The sequence below is a fragment of the Triplophysa dalaica genome, chromosome 7 (genome assembly GCF_015846415.1).
Source record: "Triplophysa dalaica isolate WHDGS20190420 chromosome 7, ASM1584641v1, whole genome shotgun sequence".
Classification (NCBI taxonomy): domain Eukaryota; kingdom Metazoa; phylum Chordata; class Actinopteri; order Cypriniformes; family Nemacheilidae; genus Triplophysa; species Triplophysa dalaica.
In genome coordinates this window covers 24,450,912-24,478,626 of record NC_079548.1, presented here as the reverse complement: position 1 = coordinate 24,478,626, position 27,715 = coordinate 24,450,912, and the positions used below count along the sequence as shown (strand labels likewise).

Here is a 27,715-nt window from a genome sequence, read left to right as displayed (position 1 = left end):
TAAGAACTCGAGCTGCCGCGTTTTGAACCAGTTGCAGGCATGGAAAATGGAAGAGAATATCAGAATGTATTAACATTCGATTCCTTTGGTTTATTTTTTCAAATGATTAGTTCTGAGATGTTATCAGAGATAGAGATGTTTTGAATACTACTTCATTATTGTTGTCAAACATGAGTTTTGCATGATGTCTATTGATCTGTCGAATGGATCGTTTTTCCAGGTAAGCGGTTTTAAGGCCCTGCTAGTGGTCCTCAGTGGTCTTCACACATCATAAAATCACTTCAATGATTTTATCACCCCGAAGGCGACAAAAAGATATTATAGAGGAAAGTTTTGCTCCTTGTAATTCTTAAAGATTGTGGGACTAAACATGGGAAGTGGCAGGAGACCTTTTATCTCCATTGACGAACACCACAAAGCGAATGAACTTAATGAATTTTAAGTTTGAAACAGAGGACTATTTCAGCAGTGCAACACGTTGATCCCATCCAATGTAATCAGGAGGACAAACCTACTATGGAAAAACATGCGGTGCAGTCTATCTTTAAACAGGTATCTGGCAAAAAGTCCACAGGCCCGGATGGCATCCTGGCTTTCTTGAAGACTTTGGCTGAGGAACTGACCCCAGCCTGGTGGCCTGTTTTTCAACAATCTATTGGCACTTACACTGTCCTCAGCTTGTGGAAAAAAAACTGTTATTACACCTGTCTTCGAGAAATGGTGTCCACGTGATAATTACCATTATAGACCAATAGCGTTAACATCTGTGGTAATGAAAAAATTGTGGTTTCTCGGCACAGAGTTGATTTTGAGCCAGTGCAGGATCCCTTACAGTTTGCTTACAGGACCAGAAAAGGTACTGATGATGCTGTTAACAGTATCAGGCACTTGATTTTAAAACATCCAGAGGACAGCAAAGCTTATGCAAGCTTCCTTTTTTCTGGTTGATTTTGGTTCCGCTTTTCATACATACCAACCTCTCCTTCTTATCCAGAAAATGAGCCAGTTGAATATAAACCCCTTTTTGATCAAATGGTACTACTCTTTCTTAACCAGCCGTCCTCGAGTTGTGAGGATTAATAACACCCTCTCAGATTCAAGAATAACACACATAGATGCTCCTCAGGGCTGTGTGAGCGCACCTGCCCTCTTTTCACTATATACCAATGACTGTGTAGCTTATTACACAGGGGTTGGGATGCCAACAAATTGTTTGTAAAAACAGAAGAGATAGTGTTCGACCCCAGAGCACTTGGTGCTCACAGCCCTGTTGTTATTCATAACACTCAAATCAAAAGGTGTGCTCCTCTAAGAACCTTTGCATCTACATTGATAACATGCTTACATGGCATATATTTATGTAATAAAATCCAGTCCTTTTTGAGGAGATCAAAACTTTGTGGCGTCAACAAAAATAATGTTGACTGGCTGTTCTGGAGATATGGTAACCTTTCTGTCCAGTAAAACAACAGACTTTCTGACATTTTCCAGACTGCCATGAGAATTGTGGGGTGGAATGAGCACCAATTGATGCAAGCATTATATGAGCAGTCTGTGTACAGAGGTGCACACAGGATACTGGCTGACCCCTCTCACCTCCTGCACTTCCTTTACGTTTGCTTATGCCTTTAAGGAGAAGGTATAGAGTGCCTTAATGTCGATTGAGCTGGTACAAAAACTCTTCTAGAATTTTGAAGGGCAGTTTCTTGTTTGCACTAACCATTTTAATGTTTTATATTTTCATTCTTATGTACTGTTGGTTATTGTATTGTCTAATGCTTTATCTACTGATTATTTGATGAGTAGTTGTGCAATAAATGAGATAATGTACACTCAGCAAAATAAATCTCTTTAGGATGATACAAGACCCCTTGACACTGTCTTAATAACCCTGTCAGGATTTATGATGACAGGTTGGCTACGTTATGCCTTAAAAGCTCCCCGTTTGTTTATGAACCTGTTAAGGGTGTGAGGTTTGTGTCACGGTTCTTCAGGGAAGACATGGCAGGAGAACCCAATTGCAGGCACACTCAGACGTAGGGGGTAAACAGGGGTATTTATTACAACAAGAACAAGCACTACAAAAAGGCAAAACAAAACCCACAATGGGGAAAACAGTACCGGATAAATTAAACAGAACTCAAAAGACACAGACTCACTAAAGTAGACTTACTAGACACGGGGTACAGGGGCAAGGCAAGGCACCAAACAGCTAAAGGACAGCTACAGCATACAGCTACAGTTTACAATGACCGAGCACAGGACAATGAACACGAGGATGTTTTAAAGGGTGACAAACACAGGATCATTAACGCGGACAAGGTGCTGGGGATTAAGCACTAAGGAGAGGCTGACGAGGAACGAGATGATGGGAACAAAGACCAAGACCGGAGAGAGAGAGAGTATGGCCAAATAGGTGCCAAAATAGTCTCTCTCCCACCACATAACTAAAGGCTATGCCATGGCTCCACAGCAAAACAAGAATGAAACATGAAATGATAGTGGAACCATGACTGATTTGTGTGCGAATATTAAACATTAAGCAATGTGCTACCTACCCTTAAAAACACCCAAATAAAAATTTACTTGGATTTTACCTGAAACAATTTACACTAAAGAAAAGAAAGTGAAATCAATGTTTTGATGTTTGATGTCCAATGTTTATATGTAAGTAACAAAATAAATGTGAGTAACTCAAATATTTGTATTAGAATTCACCAAAAATATTAAGTGTATATTAAAAATAAAATTTGTTAACGAAATACTTAAGTAAAAGTTTTAAGTAAAAATATGTACAACTGTTGGATTTTGTATCAATCTTCGACCCACTGAAAAAATCTGTTAAATGACTGTATTAAAAGATTGAATTAAGTTAATATAACTTTTAGAGTGCAGACAGGCAAACAATATTTGTGTGCGATCTAGCAGGGTGTGTGTTTGTCTGTTTGTTTGTTCAATCACCTGTGACTTAAGGGAGGTAATGGTGTCCTCCAGCTCTTGCCGCAGCTCGGCAGGCATCAGGCCTTTGATCTTGAGCTCACACTCCTGCCGGACATGTGTGATCTACAAGAAGAGATAGAGGAAGAGAATGCTCACTAATAATCCTTCGCCAGCAATCAGAACATTGCTTGGCCAACAATAAATATTGCATATTGACCATAAACACCAATATGAATAGGATTCAAAACATGACAACTTCATCCGGTATTCAATGATGGGCAGAAAGCTACAGTATAACCTTTCAGTTAAACTTGGTGCAGCGATGTGTAACTAGAACAACTTCATATATCTGTGTTTTACTGAAAAATAATGCACAACCGTAGAAAGTTCGTCAGCCAATCAGAATGAAGCATTTAACAGCCCTGTGGTAGTAACACCAAAGTAAAACCATAGTAAACTGCGTTGTTCTAGCAAACCACTTGTTCTCCACGCTACTACGTTTTGGTTAGTTGATTAGATCATTTCGGGGAATAGCACAATGGCATGCGGTCAACTAATAAAGCATTGTCTGTTTGTTGCAGCTCGTGGAGTAGAGCCAGGCACGACTACAAACAAGGCTTTAAGGACAGGTCATGTTTAGAGATGCACTGAAGGATTCTTAACATCTCTTGACTACTGTCACTCATTTCATTCTTCTTTCACTATTTTGCAAGGTGGCAAATTTTTATAGATTTCTATGATCTCATTCAAACATTTTGGCACAATACGATTTTGTCCCAGTGAAGGGTTCGAGATTGGAGCGTATTCTTTATGGAAGTTTTAGCCCAATTCCTACAGATTTGTCACCTCATAGAAAACGTAAGCTTTCCTGTGAGATCAGGACAATTTGAAAGGTTTGAAAGAGATGGTTCTTTAAAGAACCTTTCACTGAACCAAAAAAGGTTCTTCTGTGGCATCGCTGAGAACAACCTTTATTTTTAAGAGTGTAGTCTTGGCCATCATCATATTTCCTATTTAACAAATGTTACATGTGGTTTACCTCTCTACACAGACGATGAATTCGCAAAATCAGTTTGAGCAAAAAAGAACTGTCTCATTTTTGAATGACTAGAGAATGACAAGAACGATTATTGCCTTTCCCAAAATAATTCTGTGGTGGATTTAACTGACTCTCTGTCTGGCGTTCTGTAATGAAATCTTTCATGGTACAAGGAAAAGATTGGAAGCCACTTCGAAGAGGAAAAGTACACATTATCTGAAGACTACACACTGTGCTTGTTTTAGTCCCATACTGTGCTGTAGAATGTATTGTATACTGAATTGTAGAATGGGAAATCGACATGAAGCATCTCGTAGGACACAGCAGATGACCTGATAACAGCATTCTTGACACTTAACTGACCTCTGACAAGAAGACTCAATTGCCCTCTTCATCATACACATTCCATTCAACACAACCAGTACACACCACAGCAGACACAGTCCTGCATACTGTATCGGGAGGCCCACATGTAATTAAAGTTGACATGCTGTGAATGTTTGCCTCATAGTGTAGGAGGAAAAGGCCTCTGTAAGGAAACGGGGTAGTGGCTTTCAGATAGATCTTAATCTGAGCTCTCGAGCAGCGAAGTGTCTGCCTAACAGTCCATTTTGTACAGCTCCATTTTCACACCATTTCCAGTGCTAACAGCCACCTGTGCTTACATGGACTATGGGAAGAGTTGGATTGTAGAATAATTACCTTAAAATGTCGCTGCTAATGCTGTAGACAAGAGTGCAGAAGAGTGCAGTGCATCAACAGCTGAATGCTGTTTTTCTGACATAAAGTGTTGTTTGAGGCTGGGAAGAGTCTAACTAGATGTTTACATGTTTTGAAGAAAATGAGATTGATGCCAGGGCATTGCTATGCTAATCGAAATGCTTGGAATTTACACACCTCTCAGTTAGCCACGTGATTTGTCAAGAGCATAAAAGGTGCGAAACAAAGTGTAATTCACATGATGGAAATTAAATTCCGTAAGGATGATTCTTACATGGCTCCCTGGAATACTGAATGGTTAGTTGTGACGTCAAAGGTGTGTTATTCTCCAATAACAGCTGGAATACTGTGCATCCAGCTGGTTGATATTGAGAAATATAACTCTTTAGTGTGATGCACGACATACAGTATGCAGGACAGTACAAGCCCTCATAACCCTGGTAGAGTTTATTCTGCATTAATAACAGCCCAATGTACCTCATCTCTGAACTGTTTAAAGAGAAAACACAACATAGATCATAACTGAGACAATGTCAACCGTATGGTCAACAATACAAATATACTAGGAAATAATCTCTCTCTCTCAATTTCTAACAATTGATTTTCTGTTTGAAGGAACAAAGATTATAGGTTCCTAAAGCATAAACTCTAAATGATAATCTGGACATATTCTAAGGTTATACATACTGTAAGGATGTGTTTGGTTTTTGCTTTTTTTACCTTCCATTTTTTCATTTATGAACTAGATGTTAAAGCTGCAAGTTTTCACGGCTGAGGAATGTGACTAGAAGCAAATTTAATTTCACTCTTTCAAGATGTTTTCTTTGTTGTTTCTCTTAATAACCCGTTCTATGTTTTGAAGACTATGCACCGAACCTTTTCTTCGTAACATTTTCACTTAAAATGACACCCTTTCATCTATCTATAGTGCTCTCAGACTGCAATTGCATTTGACTTTATGCAGCGCTGGATGTGTCACACACACATACACACATGGGGGTTTTGACAGCTACCAGCTGAAAGCAAAAAGATCTCTGCATTTTCAGTGTTCAAATGAAGTTTGTTGTGTCGTCAGGAGCTAGATTTATGCTAATAAAGAGATGGAGGGGAGAGAAAGAAACACTATACAGTGACAAAAACACTGTCAGAATCACAGAGGACATCCAAAACGTGCGTCTTCTTCGCATCTCAGAATCGGCGGCTCAGGAGTCGGGAACGTGTGAAGCTTTGTGAATAGCAGTGGAAGAGCAACAGTGATTTTAATGTGAGCAGGAATTAGAGGCTTGGGGAGTCTCTTTATGAAGTTATGAGGCAGAAGTATGATTTATGAAGGGCCAATCGAGTGGAGTGGGCCGCTGCAGTAATGGTAAGTTAATGGAAATGACGGTACTTACTCAATAGTCTGCTGTCTGATCTTACATTTAGGTTTTCTTTTTAAGAAGAAAATGCAGAGCTCAATCTAAAAGTGAATCATGATAAAACAGCACTAGCTATATTTTTACACAAAATTTAAATTCATATAAGCAGGTAATATAACACTGTGTCTACACCAGACGTGATGTTGCAACCTATTCGAAAAGGTGTATGTGTCATGTTTTTTTTTTGGTGCTGTAGAAATTTCAAGAAACATTGGGAAATGATGGAAATTGCTCTTTAACAACCTTAAACCTCCTTTTATAATGCATACAATGACATCACTGAACTTTCATGCTTACATGAAAAGCCTGATTTCACCACTTCACCAGCACGGACAGGATGAACCTGTCCAACAATTAGCATGCAGTGCGGAACTCCTGTTTAACAAACATGTCAAATCTGCCCTAATATGAAAATAACATCTTGCCGAGTCTCAGGAGAGAACCTATTGGAGGACTCCAACGCTTGACAGTTTCGAAGGCTTTGTGTATGTAATCGTCTCATCCCGCGTGCCATGCGAAGACTGCGCAGAAATGCGCCGCTGCCATGCCGCCATTTCATGCCAAGCAGGCGTGGAGGGGCCCGGAGCAGCCAGGCGAGGGACATCTGTTTGAAGTCTGGGCAAAAAGTGGGCTGCTTTTGCATGCTGTGGATTGCATTACAAAGACATGTCTTGGAAGATAAACTGGGGCAATATCACAGCACTGAAAAGAGAGGAGGTCTTTATTTCCACACAGTCACTTTCTTTCAGGCACACACACACACAGTTTTATGAGGTGGGAGTAGATGTTGTTTGCAGGCTCTCTGTCTCTTAAGGAGGTACGGGGTAGACGATAACATTCCTGAGTGGATGTCTCCTCACTGGTTCTCTTTCGACTATTTTTAATTGCTAAAATTATCATCCTTCTTAAACCTGTATGCTGTTATATTGTAAATGAAACAAAAAAAAAACACACACAGCTCTTTGCCAAGGACCAGTTTATACTAGCCACATCTGTTTTTCTTTTCTTTCTTGTCTTTCCAAAGCTCTGAAATCTCATTTGCATTCAGTGTTGTGTCAGGTTGACGTCATTGATCGCCTGGGTTTCTTGCGCGTGTTGCAACTGAATACGAGTGTGCTGATTAGAACATGCAGTGTGGATCATAAGATTTGACAACTGTTGAAAGTTTTTTCCTATCAGAGGAAGCTAAGCTACAAGGTACAAGTCCTGGTAAAAGCTATAGTTCTGTCCAGATTGGACTAATAGTCCATTGTTGTACAAGCTGGAAGGCCTCTCAAAAGCGCATTATAATAAAAATGCACTTTTGAGAGGCCTCTCAGCTGGTACAACCAAACGTCTGCAAATTATGCAGAATGAAGCGGCAAGCGTGGTCTTTAATGAGCCAAAGAGAGCATGTTACACCAATCTTCATCCGGTATCATTGGCTCCCAATAGCCGCTCGCATCAAATTCAAAGCTCTGCTTTTGGCTTACAAGTTGATCACTGGTTTGTTTGTCATGTCTCGTCCTCAGGTTCCAAATATGTGGGTATGTCTGTCTTCTGTGTTTTCATCTTTTTCTTGTTTTTACAGGTATATAACTTACAGTCAATATGTCTCATGTACAGCTGCCTAGTAACAATGAAAATTGTAAAAAGCGCTATATAAATAAAGTTGAGTTGAGTTATCAGGCCTACTTGCTACTCTAAAATATCACAGCTGACAAATCGTACTCATCCACTCTGTAGTTGCAGCTGTGTTACGTTAATATGGCAGAGGATAACTGGCCCGTCCGGTCTGGTCACTTTTGCCTCCACACTTAAACATATTTATAGTGGAGTTTTGTTTCCTTGCGACAGTCGCCACGGGCATACTCACTAGGAAACTGCTGATATAGCTTCTTGGGGTTTATGCTCCATAAACATCTTGCATTTAACTTTTAACATTCTATTTGCATGTAACGGTATTATTTCAAGTTTATCTGATATATTATCATTTTAAAGGCCACGTATTATAGGGTATTTCAAGATCTTGATTGTGTCTTTTGTTGTGTGCTATAACAGATTTTCAATCTTAGTTTAATTTTTTTTTACATATTTTACTTTAATTCTTCTTTTACCAAAAGTCTCTTTTCCCTTAAATCAATAAATATTTTCCAGTTTCTAAAACATCCCTCCTTCTGAGATGCTCTGATTGGTCAAGCTGACCCAATCTGTTGTGATTGGTCATCCGCTTAGAGCGTGTGGTGGAAATGTCCCGGACCTTACCATATTAGCGAGTTTCTGCTTGACAGTCTGTTGTGATTGGTCAAACAAACCTTTGTGGAGATTGTTCCGCCTTACCATTCCTTGCGCCAGCTCAGTAACAATGTTAAACAGTTTAACACACAAATCGATCAGTAGCTTTTTTAGTGTGCATGTTTAAGCGTTGATCCTTGTGAAGAGATCGCGATTGTGATTTAATCATTCTATGGCGAAGTCGAGGTGCACCGAATCTCTTCAACTATGGCTAGGGACTGCGTCAGACTGGTAACACAAACAGTAATAACAGTAGCGCCAGTTATGATATTTCAGTTCAGACCCGAGTTGAATAATAAAACAAGCAGATAGACCAGGAGACATTTGACAGCAGGAATTTAAAAGGACATATAAGTGGTTTAGAGGTATTTTAACACACGCGTAATATGGGTGTATTACACAAAACCGCTTTTACATCAGATGTTAAAGTCATGGATTGAATCGTTGACCTTACATTACGTCTTTTAGAATGTGTGTAGCAGAACCTTTTCACAAGAGCTAACAGCAATAATCCGAGATTGTGATATGAGTGATTGTAAGTGTGCAGCTAAATCAAATACTGCAGAGGCAGTCTCTCTAAAGGAGCTCAACATGACCTCACCCCTTTTATTTGCATGTTTCCTGGGGTGAAGGTTATTCAAATTCTAGGCTATTGAGAGGTATGGATCACTGGAAAAAGACACTTGTAGTTCATTTCTGCTGATTGCTGTAGTAAAAGGTGAATAAAGAAAATCTCCCTTTGCAGTGAACTTTGAGTATTGTAACTTAATTACCAAAAAACAACATACACTGAGTTTGGCCTTTAGGTTTTCAGTATTGACAACCATGTTTACTGATATTGTGTTAATACCTTGAACATCATACTATTGTAAATAACCCAGCGTCAGTAACACTATTAATATTATTAACCACGATGAATAATATTGTGTTGATACTCAGCACATCATTATATTATGAAAATACCAGAAGCACAAAATGTCATGTTATCTGTGATTACAAATACAATTAAACAATTGACGGATTCTAAAAATAAAAGATTTTAGTTAAGGTTCATCAATGAACAATGCATAGAGAACACCGTGCAAAAATAACATAATATTATTTATTATATTTTATTGACTATGTCATGGACCAAAAATTTGGCACCCTTGGTAAATATGAGCAAAGGCAGCTTTGATCTGCTTTGTTGCTTCTTTTGACCGTTGGATAAAAAAATCTACAAAATTCCAACATACTAAAACCATAATGTTCTCCACAATTATTAGCCCCCTTGTATTCAATACTTTCTGCAACCTCCATTTGCAAGAAAGATTTAGTCTGAAAGAGGTCTGAGAATGCATGGAGAGCTCCGAGTCTATTCCTCTTTACAGAATGTCTCCAGATCCATAAAATTTCGGTGATCTCTCTTCTTTGGTTCACTCCACTAATGTTCTATAGGGTTCCGATCAGGGAACCTGGATGGCAATGGGAGTTTGTTTTAAACCAATTTCCTGAAGGAAGATATGACCCATTATGACATTTCTAGAAGAGCAAGTCAGGTTTTGCTTTTTTTTATCTGTTGGTATTTGAATTAATCCATAATGTCTTGTATCTGAATAAGACGTCGAGGTCCTCTGGTATAAAAGTAGGTCCACAAGAATAAAGGTCCGGTTATATTTTTAACAGTGGACATGGGGCAATTTTTTATCCCTGTGTGCAACAAACTCATCTTGTGTTATTGCTCAAAGAAAAAACTATTTTCATATGGCCATAGAACTCAGTAATGGTTGAAGTTCCTGTGGTATATTAATATTATGAACAGAGCAGAAGATTTGTTTCTAGAACAGCGTTGAAACAACTTGTGGGGATGGAGGTGCAGTTTACCTTCAAAATTCAACTGAATTCTTCAATTCTCCAATTGAGATCCTTGAGACGTCTTTAGCTACTCAATTATTCTCCTCGGTGTGCATTAAGCCAACATTCCCCATTATCAACATCTCCAGCCGGATTGTTTATAGTTTCAACTATCTCTCGATTTGCCACTTTTCTATTTTGTGTAGTTCAACAATCTTTTGCTGCATATCAGATCTATATTCTTTGGTTTTACCCATTGAGGTTAATAATTAAGAGGATTTAGGGTTTGTATATTTATTCTCCTGTACTGTCTTGTTTAATGTTATTTTTGGTTGGTGTTTTATTTCTCTGCTGTAATTTCTGTCCTTACAGATTTTGCTCGTCTGGTACCCTGTTAGGCACTCCATCCAGGGTGTATCCTGCCTTGATGCCCGATGACTCCTGAGATAGGCGCAGGCTCCCCGTGACCCGAGGTAGTTCGGATAAGCGGTAGAAAATGGATGGATGGATGGATGTATGGTACCCTGTTAGCCTCCTTGTTTTTACTAATTACCACCACCTGTTCCTGATCGCTCCTTTCTCTATTTGAGCTTGGCTGTAACAGCTCTCATTGTGGCGATGTAATTTATTTGTGACGTTGTTGCTCTTGCTGTGCTTTGTACTTTACCTCTTCATATTTGTCCATAGGAATGTGGCAACCCGTGAGCCGGTTTGGATTTATTTTTCCCCATTCGGTTCTTTTTGGTTCCCGTTTACCTTTCCCGGATTTGTGGATTTTTGGTTTTCTCTGCAATCAGTGTATTGAGTGTTTTGGCCAGGAGTGCCCTGCCTATCTTTTGTTCTCTCAGCCTGTCTTATAAATTGTGTTGTACCTTACCTGCATCTGAGTGCCTTTGTGCACCGTGACACTGTACAAGAAGAGATCATGACTGGACAACATCATGTTTTTGTTTTTAGTCGCTTTGGTGTGCTAAGAAGATGTAAATATCAATAGGAATATACTCGATTTTACTCATAAGAATTTCTGGGTGGGGTGATTTCCCCCTACTTTTCAATTATGTTACTTTAGGGATTTTTGTGAATGTTGAAACAATGCAGATTTATTTCCACAGCCTTCTTTGGTCATACTTACAAAGGGTACTAATATTTTTGTCCAAGACTGTAATGCATGTAATGCTGCTTTGCAACTGTAAGAAGTGCCATATAAAAATAATTGTATTTCTTCTTAAAAAAAACAAAAATACATTAATACATCAAACAAAATACATTAATCTATATCACAAGATTTATGTAATTGCTGATGTTAACCAATAGTGAAAAAGCCATGTTTTATTTTGGGCTACTTTTTTAGATATCACATGCATTCGGTCTAAATGAGTCTACTCCACCAAGCTACGGTTATGTTCATGAGCCACGTCCGGTTGGTCGAGGTGGTGGTGTCGCAACAATCTTTAGAGACTTTCTTACCGTTACTCGGAGAACATTGCATACATTTAAATCATTTGAGGTGCTTGCGTTGAACATAACTGTTCCAAATAAAAGTAAAAAACCATTGGTCTCTCTTACATTGGTTACTGTGTATAGACCCCCTGGGCCTTACACTAATTTTCTGATAGAGTTCGCAGACTTCCTATTGGATCTATTGGTTAACGTCGATAAAGTACTGATTGTTGGAGATTTTAATATCCACGTAGATATTGCTAACGATCCATTAGCTGTGGTGTTTAAAGAACTACAAGACTCTTGTAGTGTAACACAATACATCAACAGACCTACTCATCGCCTTAATCATACCCTAGACTTGATTATATCTCACGGAGCCGATCTAACCAATATCGATGTTATACCTCAAAGCGACGAAGTTTCCGATCACCATCTTATAACATGTACACTGCGCACTGCAGAAATCAGTTGTATATCTCGTTATCGACAGGGTAGAACAATCACCTCAACTACTAAAGATAGTTTCGTAAAGAAATTGCCAGATCTGACTCCTCTAATAACATTTCCAACTAATATAGAATCGCTCGATGACATGACCAGCAACATGGGCACTATTTTCTCCAACACATTAGAAGCGGTCGCACCTATGAAGTCAAAAAAGATTAATGAAAAGATCATAGCACCATGGTATAATAACACCACTCGCGGCCTAAACAGAGAAACGCGTAAACTGGAGCGAAAATGGAAACAAACCCAATTAGAGGTCTTTAAAATTGCATGGAAAGAGAGTGCAAGCTGTTACAAAAAGGCACTAAAAGCAGCAAAAGCCGAGCACTTCCGTAACCTCATAGAAAATAACAAAAACAATCCAAGGTTTTTATTTAGTACAACTGCTAAACTAACAAACAAACAGACTCCACCTGACCTGGGTATTCCGCCGCACCTTGGTAGCAATGAATTCATGAAGTTTTTTTATCGAGAAAATCGAAATAATACGAGACAACATGGCTAAAACCAAACCTCCAAGTGTGTCGGAAGAATTAGTTTCAACCGTCACCCAAAAAGAAAAGCTAGAGTGTTTTTCTCCTAGAAATCAAGAAGATTTAATTAAAATTATTGCAACATCCACACCGACGACATGCTTATTAGACCCCATTCCGACTACTTTATTAAAAGAGTTACTACCTGCTGTAATTGAGCCCATTTGTAACATAATCAACTCGTCAATTAATCTAGGACATGTCCCAGGGCCCTTGAAGATGGCTGTAATTAAGCCTCTTATCAAAAAACCAAACTTAGACCCCAATGAACTTGGAAGCTATAGACCGATTTCAAATCTCCCTTACTTGTCTAAAATACTAGAAAAAGTAGTGTCAACTCAACTGTGTACCTTCCAACAAAATAATGACATGAACGAAAAGTTTCAGTCTGGCTTTAGACCGCATCACAGCACTGAAACTGCGCTCGTTAGAATTACAAATGACCTCCTTATTGCATCAGATAAAGGTAACATCTCACTCTTAGTCCTTCTTGACCTTGGTGCTGCTTTCGATACTGTAGACCATAAAATACTACTAGATCGTTTACACAATTATATCTGTATTCAGGGACAGGCACTGCAATGGTTCAGATCTTACTTAACAGACAGATATCAATACGTCCATTTAAATGGGAAATTGTCAAATCTTACGCAAGTAAATTATGGATTACCTCAGGGATCGGTTTTAGGACCCTTGCTTTTCTCCATATACATGCTGCCCCTCGGCAACATTATTAGAAAACATGGAATTAGCTTCCACTGTTATGCAGATGATACTCAGCTATATATCTCATCAAGACCAGATGATTCCTTTAAGCTATCCAAACTGGGAGAGTGCATCGAGGACAGAAAACATTGGATGACTAGTAATTTCCTCCTTTTAAACTCTAGCAAAACAGAAATATTACTTATAGCACCAAAATCAAGTAAACAGAATATCTCTGATTACAGCCTGCAAATTGAAAGCTGCACTGTTACTCCAACAAATACAGTTAAAGACCTAGGCGTTATATTAGACGGCAACCTGTCATTTAAAAATCACATCTCAAATATCACAAAAACAGCCTTCTTCCATCTTAGAAATGTTGCCAAATTACGAAATGGTTTGTGTGTTGCAGACGCAGAAAAGCTTATTCATGCATTTGTGACCTCACGGCTTGACTATTGTAATGCTCTACTTAGTGGTTGTCCTGTGTCATCGATAAACAAACTACGATTAGTTCAGAATGCAGCTGCCAGAGTTCTTACTAGGTCAGGAAAATACGATCACATAACCCCAGTTTTATCATCGCTTCACTGGCTACCCATTAAGTATCGTATTGATTTTAAAATTATTTTAATTACTTACAAAGCCCTGAACGGTTTAGCACCTACTTACTTAACCAAGCTTTTTTCACGTTACAACCCATCAAGCTCTCTAAGATCTCAAGACTTAGGACTTTTGACAACACCTAGAATAACAAAATCCACCAAAGGGGGACAAGCTTTCTCATACGTAGCACCTAAACACTGGAATAGCCTTCCTGATACTATTCGAGGGTCAGACACACTCTCCCAATTTAAATCTAGATTAAAGACACATCTTTTCAGCCAAGCTTTCACTTAATGCATAGTTAATGAACAGCAGCTACACTAATTATTCTCTTTATTCTCTTTCCGCCTCTGCCTCGGGATGCCCATCCCGAGGTAGGAAGAAGTTCCACTATGTCCAGACGACCTACAGATGCCCATCCCCAATTTGAGATTACGCCAGCTACAGCTGCAGACTGACTGACCATCCCAGGTCCATCTAAGGCAATTCCACCACCAGCCAAGAGAAATATGACCATCGGACCATCCCAGCTCAGACCACTAGACCACTCTTCTAACTACTTGTGCCTTACCCAAGCAGCCAATACACGTCTTTTAGAGGTGAAGGATTTTTTTTTTAAACCATGGCAGTATTTCAACCGAATATGCACACTGATGAATCGTTCATTTATTTAAATGTTTTCTGGTAAAAATAAACCAAAATATAATTTAGCAATTTTTTTTTTCAAACAGCGATTGTAATATAGAGTCCAATATGCGGCTTTAAGGTAAAACGGCTTTTTAACTTCTCGTTGTCTTTAATTTTGAAGCTTTTAGTTAACCTGTTCGAGACAACAAGATGGAAAACGATGGTTTAAAAACATTTTGATGATTCTCAGAAGCCTGGTCTGTGCTTTTACTTAAGTCAGCCACTGATCTATAAGATTTCAGTCAGACAAAGGAATATGGTGCCATTATACAACAGCTGTTCCTTTTCATATTTAGTCCCAGGTATCTCAACAACTATCTGAGAGGGCCAGAAAAGGTCACCAGAAGTTTTGAGGAGAAAACATCCTACATACCAGGTCCAAAGACCCACCTAAAGTTATGAATTATCTCTTCTTCTCAAACTTTCTGGAACTCAAGGTCAAATTGTCCCGTTATTATTGAGAATTCCCTCTAAAACAGGGACGCATTCATGGCCCAATGCACTGGCTCTTGAAGCCGGATCCTTAGGAATGTGTAAAATGTGCAAGAGGCATATCAGTGACTAGCTAAAGACGATGCATCTGTCTTGTCCTTCAGGGGCCAAGGTGTGCGCTCTGGGGTATGAGCTGTTACCTGTTCCTGGTTTTCGAGCTCTCGGCTCATCAGCTTCTTCTCAGCGGTGTGCAGTTGTTTCTGCAGAGTCTCCACACGTTCTTGAAAAACCTGACAGGGAAAATTTCTAGGATCAGTCAAATATAGATTCCAGATAAAGGAAAGAGGCGTCATTGTCAATCAAACTGTGTGTCAATCAGTTACGTATTAAAGGGTATCAAATGCATCATAAACAGCCAAATGAAAATGACTGTTCTTTCGTCCACAAGGGCCTAGTGGCAGAGGATACAGGGCTGGGGTTTGTCTCTGTAACCAATTGGAGTGGAAACATGCATAGTTCCTGCCACTTTGAAGCAGATGTTTCCACCACACATCTGTGCTATTCACTTTTGATTTTCTTCATGAAAAGAAGGAAAAACAGATCACTATAAAGTGGACAGAAGGACCACAGCCATGTTATCTGAAGGGTGATATCTGACAGGAAGTGATGCGTATCAATCGACAGGATGTCAGCACAGCAGTTGTTCCTGTCATACTGTACATACTTAAATCAGAAATAATAGGACATTAAATAATATGCATTTTAGATCAATTCGAATATGGTATGAAGCTGGTTTGTGAACAATTGTATCACACTAAAATCATCTACGTTTACATATTTACATTACACATTTGGGCTTCTATCCAAAGCTACTACATTTAATACAATATGTGTGTTCTATGATGATCTATCTATCAAATACAAATACAAAATAAACATATCGATCACATTTAGACAGATGTTAATGTTGTTAATTAGGTGTGTGTTAATTATGGACATGGTTTACGGTCAGACCTACTCCACAGCCTCTACAATATAGGCAACACATTGCTCTTCATTTATATTTCTGTGTCGCTTGTTGTGTACATTTATGGAGACAAATTAAGCAGTGAAAGGGGCAAGTAAACTTTTGTTGAAGCTTAAGTTAAGAAAAGTTTGCATTGAAATGACCCTACGGCATAGGGTACACCGTACCTTACATGTACACTCGATGTACGTAAGACAATTCAACATAACATAACTGAATCCACAGTACATAATCAATTGCTTACATGCACAAAAACTTTTATTCCAAATTAATGAAAAATTGCTTTTTTCCAGAAACACACTTTGCGTAACTACACTATAAAACACAAATAGCCCAGACTGTCTTAAAGCAATACTGTGTTTTTTCTCAAAAAAGCCAGCAGAAGAGTGCGATATGGTTTCCAAACAACGTTTCTGCATTCGCAAGTTCCATCGGCTTAGAAAATTCTAATTCACGTGTATTGCGCTTCCCACAGGGAAGCTTATACAAAGAGATTATTTACAACACTGAAAGCAGACAATTGTGCTTATCAACCACATGAGGCAACCTTTTGAAATTTTTGAAAAATTTGAAAAAATGTACCTAACATTAACCTATCAGGTTAAGTGTATGGAAGTAAAATAGTGACTAATGCTTTTGAAGCAAAGAGACGTGCTGAAAAGCACTAACTGAAAAAAAATGCATTGTATTAACAGTTCTTGCATTTTAAGGTTCTGCAATTCAATATGGTTGTACATTTACGCTGTGAATATTTCAAATTGAAAAATTTCACACTCGGTTTCACTGTCTAAAAATTAAAAAATCTAAATTCACCTTTTAAATTTCATTTAAAAAATTGAACTTGTTTTTAAATACAACCTTTAATATTCGACGGATAATTTTCAGTCCATATTATTTCGATTTAAAAATTCGCTTCCACAAATTTGGCTTGAAATTCAAAGTTTCACATCCGGGAATCCAAGGAAAAGCAATAGAGCGCCGATTCTACAAATGCATGATCTCTTCCTGCTGCCTGACCGCTTCACCAGCAGGTGGTGTAAGTCGGTTCTGACCTAGATCAAATCAAGAAATGCAGATACTCTTTAAATGTTTGCCACGGAGTCCACTCATCTGCTCGATTAAGTGAATTTAGTTGTTCTCATAGATGGCTTCTTATGCTTCATCAAGAAAAAAAATATTGACGTTTGTACTGGCAGCTTAGCTCACCACTATTAGCCCTAGAAAGGACATGGAGCACGGGGACAATTCTAGGTGGCCTGGAATCATTGGACTAGTCATACATTTTAATTTAATTATTTAATATTCTACCCGATCTCCTTGTACTGTCTATCTAGAGTATGAGTTTACGTTTGTATTTGGCCTGCTATTTATACCCATTCATTACTTTTTACGTGCATATGATATATTAACATTAAGTAATTTAGCAGCATTTAGCATTTTTATCCAAATTAACTTCAAAAGAGGGGGGCACGGTGGCTTAGTGGTTAGCACGTTCGCCTCACACCTCCAGGGTTGGGGGTTCGATTCCCGCTTCCGACTTGTGTGTGTGGAGTTTGCATGTTCTCCCCGTGCCTCGGGGGTTTCCTCCGGGTACTCCGGTTTCCTCCCCTGGTCCAAAGACATGCATGGTAGGTTGATTGGCATCTCTGGAAAAATTGTCCGTAGGGTGTGAGTGCATGAGTGAGTGCATGAGTGAGTGTGTGTGCCCTGCGATGGTTGGCACTCCATCCAGGGTGTATCCTGCCTTGATGCCCGATGACTCCTGAGATAGGCGCAGGCTCCCCGTGACCAGAGGTAGTTCAGATAAGCGGTAGAAAATGGATGGATGGAACTTCAAAAGAGGTCAGGGAGCAATAAAGCGATATGTCATACAGAAGCAAAACAATATTGGTTAAGATGGTATGGGTAAATTACACCTGTGTATCAAATGCACGCAAATATCTGTAGCTTGCCACATGCAAACATAAAATCGTGCTATTGATAAGCACCATCTTAAGTCATCAAATAATGGTTTGTGTTTCGGGGATGAGAAAAAATGGATATATAACAGAGCTTTACTAAACCATACTGTGTATTGAGTTTTTAAAATAAAATAAGTTAATTTCATGAAGCTATTTGAATGACACATGCGATGGTATATGATTAAATGTGCCAGAAAACAATACAATAAGATTTTAAAGCATTACATTAGGTTCATAACACGATCACAATAAACTTAATGATTCAAATGAAACAGTTTATTTTGGTATAAAACTAAATAGGAAAAAAAACAATAAATATCCATTTAAAACTGACTACAGTTGGAAATGAAAAAGTAGTGCAAACAGATATAAGAACAAGCCATGAACTATTTTATCACAACGTAAAATAATCTACAATATAAATAACCAATTAAAAGTAAAGTATTTTCTTCAAAACGTAATTGTAAAATGTTTTTAAATATAGGATATAAATGCTTAAACTTAAACAAACTAATAACCACTTAGAAGAGACATATCAATGGAAATAATTATGCCTGTTTTTCATCTGAAATCTCTGAGGTCAGAACGAAAAATATAGCCAAGTATAGTCTTTTAGGCTAAATGAACGAATGAATAAAAACAAACTTAAATACTGCAATAATAAAGACACCTACCTACGCATCTCATTCAGTCATCATAAGTTTAAAGAGGGTAAACTTGATCGTTTATCTGAACTGTACACATACATTTTAGACACTTTGCGATGAGGTGTACAGATCCTTATGGGTCCCAGCGGCTTCGGGTCTAAAACGTTGACAAAAGATTGTGTCCGATATGGCATTGCATCTCTAGTAATTTAAAATGAATTTACTTTTACCGAATCGACTTGAAAGACAAAAATTGAATCAGTTTAAATGTTATGGAAACAACAAATATTTGTTACACCAAAATTTCCAATACATTATTAGATTAATACCGTAATTGACATTTTTGCATTTTATTAACAGACAGCAACTCAAGCAGTTTGTCGCACATTTTGGGAAACACCATCTTACAGCTGTTAGATCCATAACGCCGTGAGGTCTCTTTCTTGGCTTCGACAATACATTTCGGGTCTATTCTGGCTCTAAAGAACGTGATGTCTATTTGTATCTGGTCAATTTTAGTTGGCCTGCTCAAGAAGTTCGCTTGGCTAAAAGATCGTTTTTTCTATTTTGTATTAACAAAATAAAAACGACGAAAGTTTCCACAATTCCACAACATCCAGCATTTTCTGAGAGTCGCAAATTAAAAAAAAGATCATGTGAGGAAAATTAAAAGAAAGTCTGTAGAGATTGCTTCTATGTCATATAAACAGAAGCACTACTCAGAGAGTTGCATACGTGTTAAAGTCGGAGCAGTTATCAATGAGATGCTGGTTGAGATCTCAGTATTTGACCACTTTAAACAGTTAAACACAATAAATGTCCTGTAAATGCTGATGATGCATAATATTTATGTGAACATGATGGGTTGAAGTAAAACATAACCTAATTCATTTTAGCCAGAACAGGAGGAGATTCATAGTCTGAGCATAATAGGCCTAGAGTGTGTCTGTGCAAACTACTGGCAGTGCAAGCGTCAGTTGAATTACTGAAAATGTTGATGATGTTTAAGAAGCTATATATGAGAACTAAATTCACTTAATCGAGCAGATGAGTGGACTCTGTGGCAAACATTTTAAGAGTATCTGCATTTCTTGATTTGATCTACGTCAGAAACGACTTACACCACCTGCTGGTGAAGCGGTCAGGCAGCAGGAAGAGATCATGCATTTGTAGAATCGGCGCTCTATTGCTTTTCCTGGGATTCCCGGATGTGAAACTTTGAATTTCAAGCCGAATTTGAACCGCTGAATTTGTGGAAGCGAATTTTTAAATCGAAATAATATGAACTGAAAATTATCCGTCGAATATTAAAGGTTGTATTTAAAAACAAGTTCAATTTTTTAAATGAAATTTAAAAGGTGAATTTAGATTTTTAAATTTTTAGACAGTGAAACCGAGTGTGAAATTTTTCAATTTGAAATATTCACAGCTTAAATGTACAACCATATTGAATTGCAGAACCTTAAAATGCAAGAACTGTTAATACAATGCATTTTTTTTCAGTTAGTGCTTTTCAGCACGTCTCTTTGCTTCAAAAACATTAGTCACTATTTTACTTCCATATAAGTGCATGTCATTGCACTTGTTTTTGCGCTTTTCTTTAACGCTCAAAAAACAAACATTTTTGCAGTCGTCTTGGTAGATTTCGTTGGTCATTGTGGGATTTTGCCTATGTTTTTTAATGTGCACCTTACCATTAGTAAGCTTTTGCGTAAACTACACGTTGGGCCTGTAACAGCCTTTGTGCAGTGTTGTTTCCTGGAAGAGCACTGACAGTTCTGAGCCGAGACTTTCATGTGGTTCCTAGCAGATTTGCGAAACAGTGGAGAGTCAGGGTGGGGTGAGGGCTTGAAAATATCTCTGTCTTCGTCATGAAAGGACCCTGTCATCTGCGGCTCCCATTAATAAACAGCGTGAGTGAGTCATTGTAGGTGATCCCTGTGCCCCGATGTTGTCCTGAGAAGCGAGTCAGGCTTTTCCAGACAGGATAAAGGATATTTATTAAGCTGGGATCGAAAGGGGAGGCAAGACGGAAAAAATGTCGAGCTCTTAAAGTGGATTTGTGACCCAGGGCTCTGCAGAGATCCGTTTTATTGATCTTGAGAGAGCACTTGAAGGTGCTACTGAGGGCATACTCTAATATAGCCTGGTTGCTCTCAAACTGTGGCCAAGCTCGATTGTCCCCTTCCCCACTCCTCCTATGGCCTGCGCACACATTGTACTTAACCATCCGCACCCGAGGACGCTTTTATCATTACAATGTGACTGCTTCAAAGTAAACATAGACAAAGCGATATCTCTCAGCAAACGGAATCCATAGTAATGATCAGTTAGTGGCTTATTAGTGTTGTTTAACCTCACGCGCACTGCACAGACCGATCCGCTTATGATGTCATCGTCATACGAGAGTGATGTGACAGTAAACAGTTCATTATGCTTTTAAATCACCCTTTCGTACTGTTACACATAGTGTATGTGTGCCGTGTATCAGATGTTTTTTACGGTGACAGCTGAATCTCAGGGAGGAATTGAGTGTTGCATAATTTACGTCATGCTTTCATTTCCACGCTCCGGCACGATTTGCACTCATACTGCCCCGTTTCTAAACCTACCTGCTTCAACCCACTTCTTCCGACCAGGCCACAATAAGTTGCGAGCACTCACACTAGTCAAGTGATCCAGGCTTTAGGTGTCATAAAATGTATTTGTTATGAAGTCATTTTTTTCCTATTAATCAGATGCCCCTCACACTAATTCAGTATTTGCAAATATAAAAGTTACATAAAATCTCACATTTTTGCTATACTGAAGCCTGAAATGGAACTTTTTGTGGCAGCAACCTCCTCATTTTTACCAAAGAAGTGGCTTAACTTTAATTAGAACTAAAATCTATATTCTTATGATTGCTCGGAACATTTCAGACTGAATTGAATAAAAAATAAAATTATTTTTCATACACTTAAAACAATATTTAGCTGTTATCTTTCACTTAACTTATTGATTCCTTTCTTTTTCCCTGCCTCTATATTTTTTTCCATCTCTGGCGTTCTTTCTCCAGGTATTTCTCCCTTTTTTTCAGGATCAGCATTTAGGCTCGCACGATATTGCCTCTGCCTTTCTGCTGCTGTTTTTGGTGCCATCACGGACTCATTTCTGGATCCCTAAACTGAAATCATTAAATCAATCATTCTTTCAGACCTATTTACTTAACCCTGAGATTTGAAAATCTAGGCAGAACACACATTCACACGCATACACAGCTTTAATATGGACATTACTACATTCAACAAATGCATGTGTTATAAGACTCTTGATCAAATATAATAATTCATTTAAATTACTGGATACTTATGGAACAAAAGTGCTAAAAACACAATCCCCTTACAATCTCACAACCCCGTTATGATCAAGTAAGTAACGGGGTTGTGATTTTTTGCTCAAAAAAAATTATTCTAAAAAAAAAAAAAAAAAAAAAAACTATTCTAAATGTAGTGAATACCAGGGGAGCACATGGCATGCATGATATAAAAAAACATGTATATTGTTAAAATAACAAAGATCATTTTCACAATAAATAGTTTTCTATGTTTATTTGATGTAATGGGGTTGAGTCATTAAGCTTGACAATCATAATATCAATAAGTTATAGTTATAAAAGAAGGTTGCATCCTGCCTGTGTCTGCTCACAGCTTGACCAGAAGACTTATGATGTCACTTCCTGTTAATGATGTCACATACGCATCAGTTCCTTGTTTTTATAGGGGGAGAATGATATGTGTAATGGGGTTGATGGGTTACTGAGGTACAAAACTAAATAATATGATTTTACTGAATAAACATGAATTTACTTAGAAAAAAATCATAAGCAGCAAAAAGCACAGATAGATATTTATGAGAATGGCAAAATGTATGGATTTTATTTTAATTTTATTATTCATATCCCAAGTACACTTTCATAGAAGGCCATGAGGGCAGCGGTGTCAACGGAGAAAATCTAGATAATTTCTAATATAAAGATAAAATCGGTTTCATCTTTTTAAATCTTCTTAAAGGAGTGATTTCTATTAATACAAAAATGTTTGAAAAATAGATTTTGGTGTCCCAATAGATAAAATACACTTAAAAGGGTCACAGGGACTCAAATCGTACCGGTTTCGTGGAATGACTCCTGTCCTGAGCTGTCAGATCGCAAGTGTGAACCAACTGCTTATGATTTGGCTAGTTAGTATGGTCCAGTAACAAATCTATTATGGCATGAAAAGGAAGTTTATCAATTTCTAGTCATTCCTTGCATCCTGACGAGAGTACGCAAGCTTTTGCAAGCAACAAATAAGTAGCATATAAATGAACTGAAAATCATGCTGTCTGCTGCCTTTGATGACCATTAAGATGAATGGACATGTTAACAGACAGCTTTCTTCGGGTATCATAGATGCCCTTTGTCTGCACTTCTAACATCTGCAGGATCCAGGATACACCTTAAAAACGGCTATGTTTTCCCCATAAACCTTCCATCCGACCACACAGCTGTTGTTCCTCTTTGCGTGAAAGTGTGATTTTCTGTGGTGAATCTCTCCAAACACGGTCCAGATGGCCAGGGCGATATGCTCTTTATCAGCCAGCCAGAGCGGGATCAATCTAAACAAGCGGCAAACGTGGAACATTTGATTTCCTGGGGGTGAAGAAGGGGGTGAGAGTGAGGCCCATGCAGTTGCCTGCTCTTTTTTGGACTTCTTGGTTTTCTTCTCAGCTGTTTATCCCCACGGATTACTATAACACACACACTTGCACTAATACAATGTTCACACACGTACAGACCTGTATAGGTGTTGACATGCAAGTTCAGAGCTAAAAAGCTCTAATACACGCGCATACACACACACACAAAGGTGGGACCCGAGTCATTTTTCCTGGGTGGTCCACCTCCAACGATAAGGCAAGTATGTTTCCCTCGGGTAAAGGCAATAGAAAGGGAAAAAAGAAAAGACGGTAAGACGGACACAGACAGAGGGAGACGTTTTGCTAGCACTATCTGGCTCTTTGTGTGGAATTTGTACACATCTGCTGCTTTCACAAGCTTTCCAAGCATCAGATTAAAGAGATCTGTTCATGACGGCAAAGCCTGAGCTCTTTACAACCACAGCGGCGTAGTCCTGTGCACACATCACACAGACGGTGGACCTCTCGCATGAATAAATGTGTGTGATATGATGTCTTTAACCTGATTATTGAATGATGGATGTCGACAATTCGAAGGTAATAATAATACTGATGATGTACCAATTTTAAACTTTATTAGTATTCAGACTTATAAAAAACTTTCCGAAACAAGTTGGATAGCTGAGGGAGTGTATCAAGCATAGAAATACTACGTCAAATGTCAAACTTGTTTTTTAACAAGTTGACCATGTTAAGCCAGCATTTTAAACAGTGTACAGAAGTCAGAATGAATGAAATAGCATGTTACCCCATCTTTAAAGTTGTCTACGTCCTCTTTTTAGGGGTAGGACTACTGTTCCAAGAAGTTAAAGGAACAGTTCTCAAAATCTAAATTGTGCTATTCTTCACTCACCCAGATGACGCTCAACATGTTAAGACCTCCCGGGTTCTTCGGAACACAAATAAAGATTTTTTAGGAGACATCTGAGAGATTTCCAGGACTCCTCATAGACATCATGGATAGAGTTGTTGTCAAGGTTTGCTCATGCTTTAGTTCCGTCCCCCCTGCCTGCCTCCAGCAGCTCATGCTTTCCGGAAATAATCATACAGCTGTACCTCTCTTTTATTTGTTTGAATTGCTGCCCTCTGGTAAATGCTTTAGGTCCATTAAATCACGCAGCACTTTTTGCTAACTGTACAATATTTCTGTGCAATATCTGACTGTTTCTACTACTGTTTTTTGGGGGGGGGGTTTATATATTAGTTGGAAGTTTGCACTAATTTATGCGTTATTGCACTGTACGGATTGCTCCAATTTCGCTGTACATGTATGGTGACAATAATAAAGAATCTTGAATCTTTTATAAATTTGATCAAACTAAATACTCTTCAAAGAAACAACGTATGCAATACTACTGTATATGATTCGCAGAAACTGCGTGTGTTACCCCATCTTTAATTTAAATGACAGACAGTAATTTAAATGATCAAAAATAACAGCCCAAAATGTTTGTTTTTAGCCAGTAAAACATGACAGCTGAACGGCTTCGAAAAGTATTGCAGATGTCAATTCATGCTTTTGAAGAAGGTCGAATCAGAAGGATGGATCAAATTGATGTGGAGACGATAAGAATAAGCTGGAAAACAGAGAAAGTATGAGGTGAGAAAGACATTTGGAGGCACAATCGGCAGACTGTTTGTGAGGCGCATTTTAGATTTATGGCTGTTTAAAGCAGTGTTTGAGCTACACAAAGCTTGCTTTATTTCATTTCTGCTTTGGTGTTTTGTGCTTCTGTCACAATGACGGCCACATACACACCTTTCAAACAATCGCAGTTCAATACCATCTATGACTTTCCTGTGCCAGGACCTGAGCATGCCAGGACGTCCTTCACAAATCCTTCAACACACTACAAACCAAGCCAGGAGAAGAAAGAGACCGGTGCGGTGTGCCTCACAATTAAAACGAAGTTGATCCTCTCACAAGTCTCTGTTTGAAATATCGGGGCAGAAAACTTGGTTTTACACCATATGAACTGATCCGAAAGACTGAAGTCAGATTTTCGTTTGTATTAAGAGTTGGTTGCCGTATGAGGTCGGATTGACCAAATATTTTGAATCACTGATTGAATTAGCTTGTCCTCGTCCAAGCTCGCTTTGTGTGGTTTTGAACAGATGACACGTGACGGTCACATCTGTTCTCTTTATAAATGAATAACCAAGCCTATATGCCCGTCCTGTAAAATCATTAATAAAATTGAGAATGTGAACAAAGAAAACTGCTATTACATGAGGAAAATATGAAATAGCAACATTCTAAAACCACTCAGTACACCCGAGATAGGCAACGTTGTCAGTTCTGGAGTGCTGCTGTCCTGATCTAACACACTTAAAAATCAAAAGCCAAAGGTGTGTTAGATGAGGGTTGGAGATAAAATCTGCAGGACGGAGGCAATCCAGGACTGACGTTGCCATTCCTTGCAGTACACCATAGCAACTGCATAGCAATGCCTTGACAACCACCCTCAGAGGATAGACAATCATAAGGGGTGAGGAACAGAAGTGTGCTGCTCGTCATTTGGACACCGGGATGTTATCACGCACTTCCTGTGATAAAGGGTTCAAAAGGTTTTTGGGAAGCTTCCTCATTCACTCATCTATCAGCAGCCCACCTCCCAAACACTCAGGAAACTCCCCTCAGATCGCAGAGATCAGTACAGGGTCACAGAAGGGCTACATTCAAAGTGATTACCTTCAGAAGACAAGAAAATTCAATCCAACACTTACATGCTAATTTTTTAACATGAATCTACACTCCCTACCCAATAATGGCAAAACTAAAATCAGATTTTTGACAACGTAGCCAATTTACTAGAAATAAAACAACTGAAATGATTACATTACCTAAGTATCCAAACTCTTTTCTGGGACACTTCCAATTTAGCTCATAAGGATTCAAGTTATGCTTGTTTATGTTACTACACTTCACGTTGAGTTAACCTTGGCAAATTCCATTGAATGAGTATGATTTCGACAGGCACACACCTCTCAATAAAAGATCTGAGAGCTTAAAATGCATATCAAAGCAAAATCAAGCCCAATCTGAGCTTTCTGGCAGAGTGGCCAGACAAGCATCTCCTCGGTTAAGACACATGAGAACATTTGGAATTTGCAAATTGCACTGCAAAGAATCTTTCGGACTGTCAGAAACAAGATTATATTTTCTGATGAATCTCAGTTTCAAGCATCGTGTCTGGAGGAAACCAGGCACTGCTTATCATCTACACAAACCGTCTCAACAGTAAAATGTGATGGTAACAGTATAATGCTGTTGGCGTGTTTTTAAGCACCACGGAATGGAGAACTTGTCAGTGAAGAAAAACCAGAGCATTCAGAACCGGGGGCATCCAGAAGAGGGGCTTATGGACAGTTCTTGGGCCCAGTCAGTTCTTGGCTTGAAACAATTCAATACCTCTGTAGACACCTGATAATGTCTGTCTACTGATGGTCCCCGTCTAACCTGGAAGCATTTGAGACTATGTCCTGCTAATGCGTTTTCATTTGAAAACTTAGATTTTTCTCTCCGTTTTGGCCTTTCGTCCACACTAAGACGGCGTTTTTGCCAACGAAAACAGAGCTCTTCGTGAATGCACTCGAAAGTGTATACATTTCAGAACGCCGTTTTCACGTTGTAGTGTGGATGAGGCAAATGGAGGGGTTTGAAAACGATGACACATTTTCGTCATGTGACGCAGTTGTTTTGGCTGCTCTCCAGTTTGACAGCATTAATGTTGGTTCGTGCAAACTTTAGATTGCACTTTAGGACACGGAATATTTCGCTAGCTTTCGCTAACCGTAGCAACATCTTGAAGTTCTCTTATTGTCTGTCTATCTAAAAAAAACTCTTAGACAGAAATGAAAAACCATTGTTTTAAAGCAACAACAATAATTCATGCCATTCAAAGGAGCCATTCAAAGACATATCCGATGTGCTTGGAAACACAATGGCCAATCAGAGGTCTTTCATAATCTGTTCAACAGCGCTCAAAATGATAGCTTGAAATCCAAGTATCGTCACATTTAGTATGGACTGAAACCGAAGTTTGGTATCATGACAACACTTATAGTGCACTATTGTTTTTATTTGATTCTAATTTTTTCAATCTTAATGTGCATTTGCACCATGTGTACACTTTCTTCTGCACTAAGGTCCTGTCGCCAAGTCAAATTCCGTGTGTGTTAACATACTTGGTAATAAAGGTCCTTCTTATTCTGATCCTTTGT

The 27,715-nt window shown here is 38.6% G+C and overlaps 1 protein-coding gene across 6 annotated transcripts in view; it reads right to left on the bottom strand.

Moving 5' to 3' along the window:
• LOC130426944 (axin-2) overlaps nt 1-27,715 on the bottom strand; it is a 194,732-nt gene that overhangs the window by 41,936 nt on the left and 125,081 nt on the right. For 5 of the 6 annotated variants that reach the window (XM_056753959.1, XM_056753960.1, XM_056753961.1 and 2 more), the window contains exons 24-25: nt 15,338-15,427; nt 2,962-3,063 (exon numbers count right to left, since the gene is read on the bottom strand). In XM_056753959.1, the coding sequence (XP_056609937.1) occupies nt 2,962-3,063; nt 15,338-15,427 (192 nt within the window). Of the gene's footprint in view, nt 1-2,961; nt 3,064-15,337; nt 15,428-27,715 lie in introns of those variants that run through there. The other variant, XM_056753962.1, reaches the window with a different exon arrangement.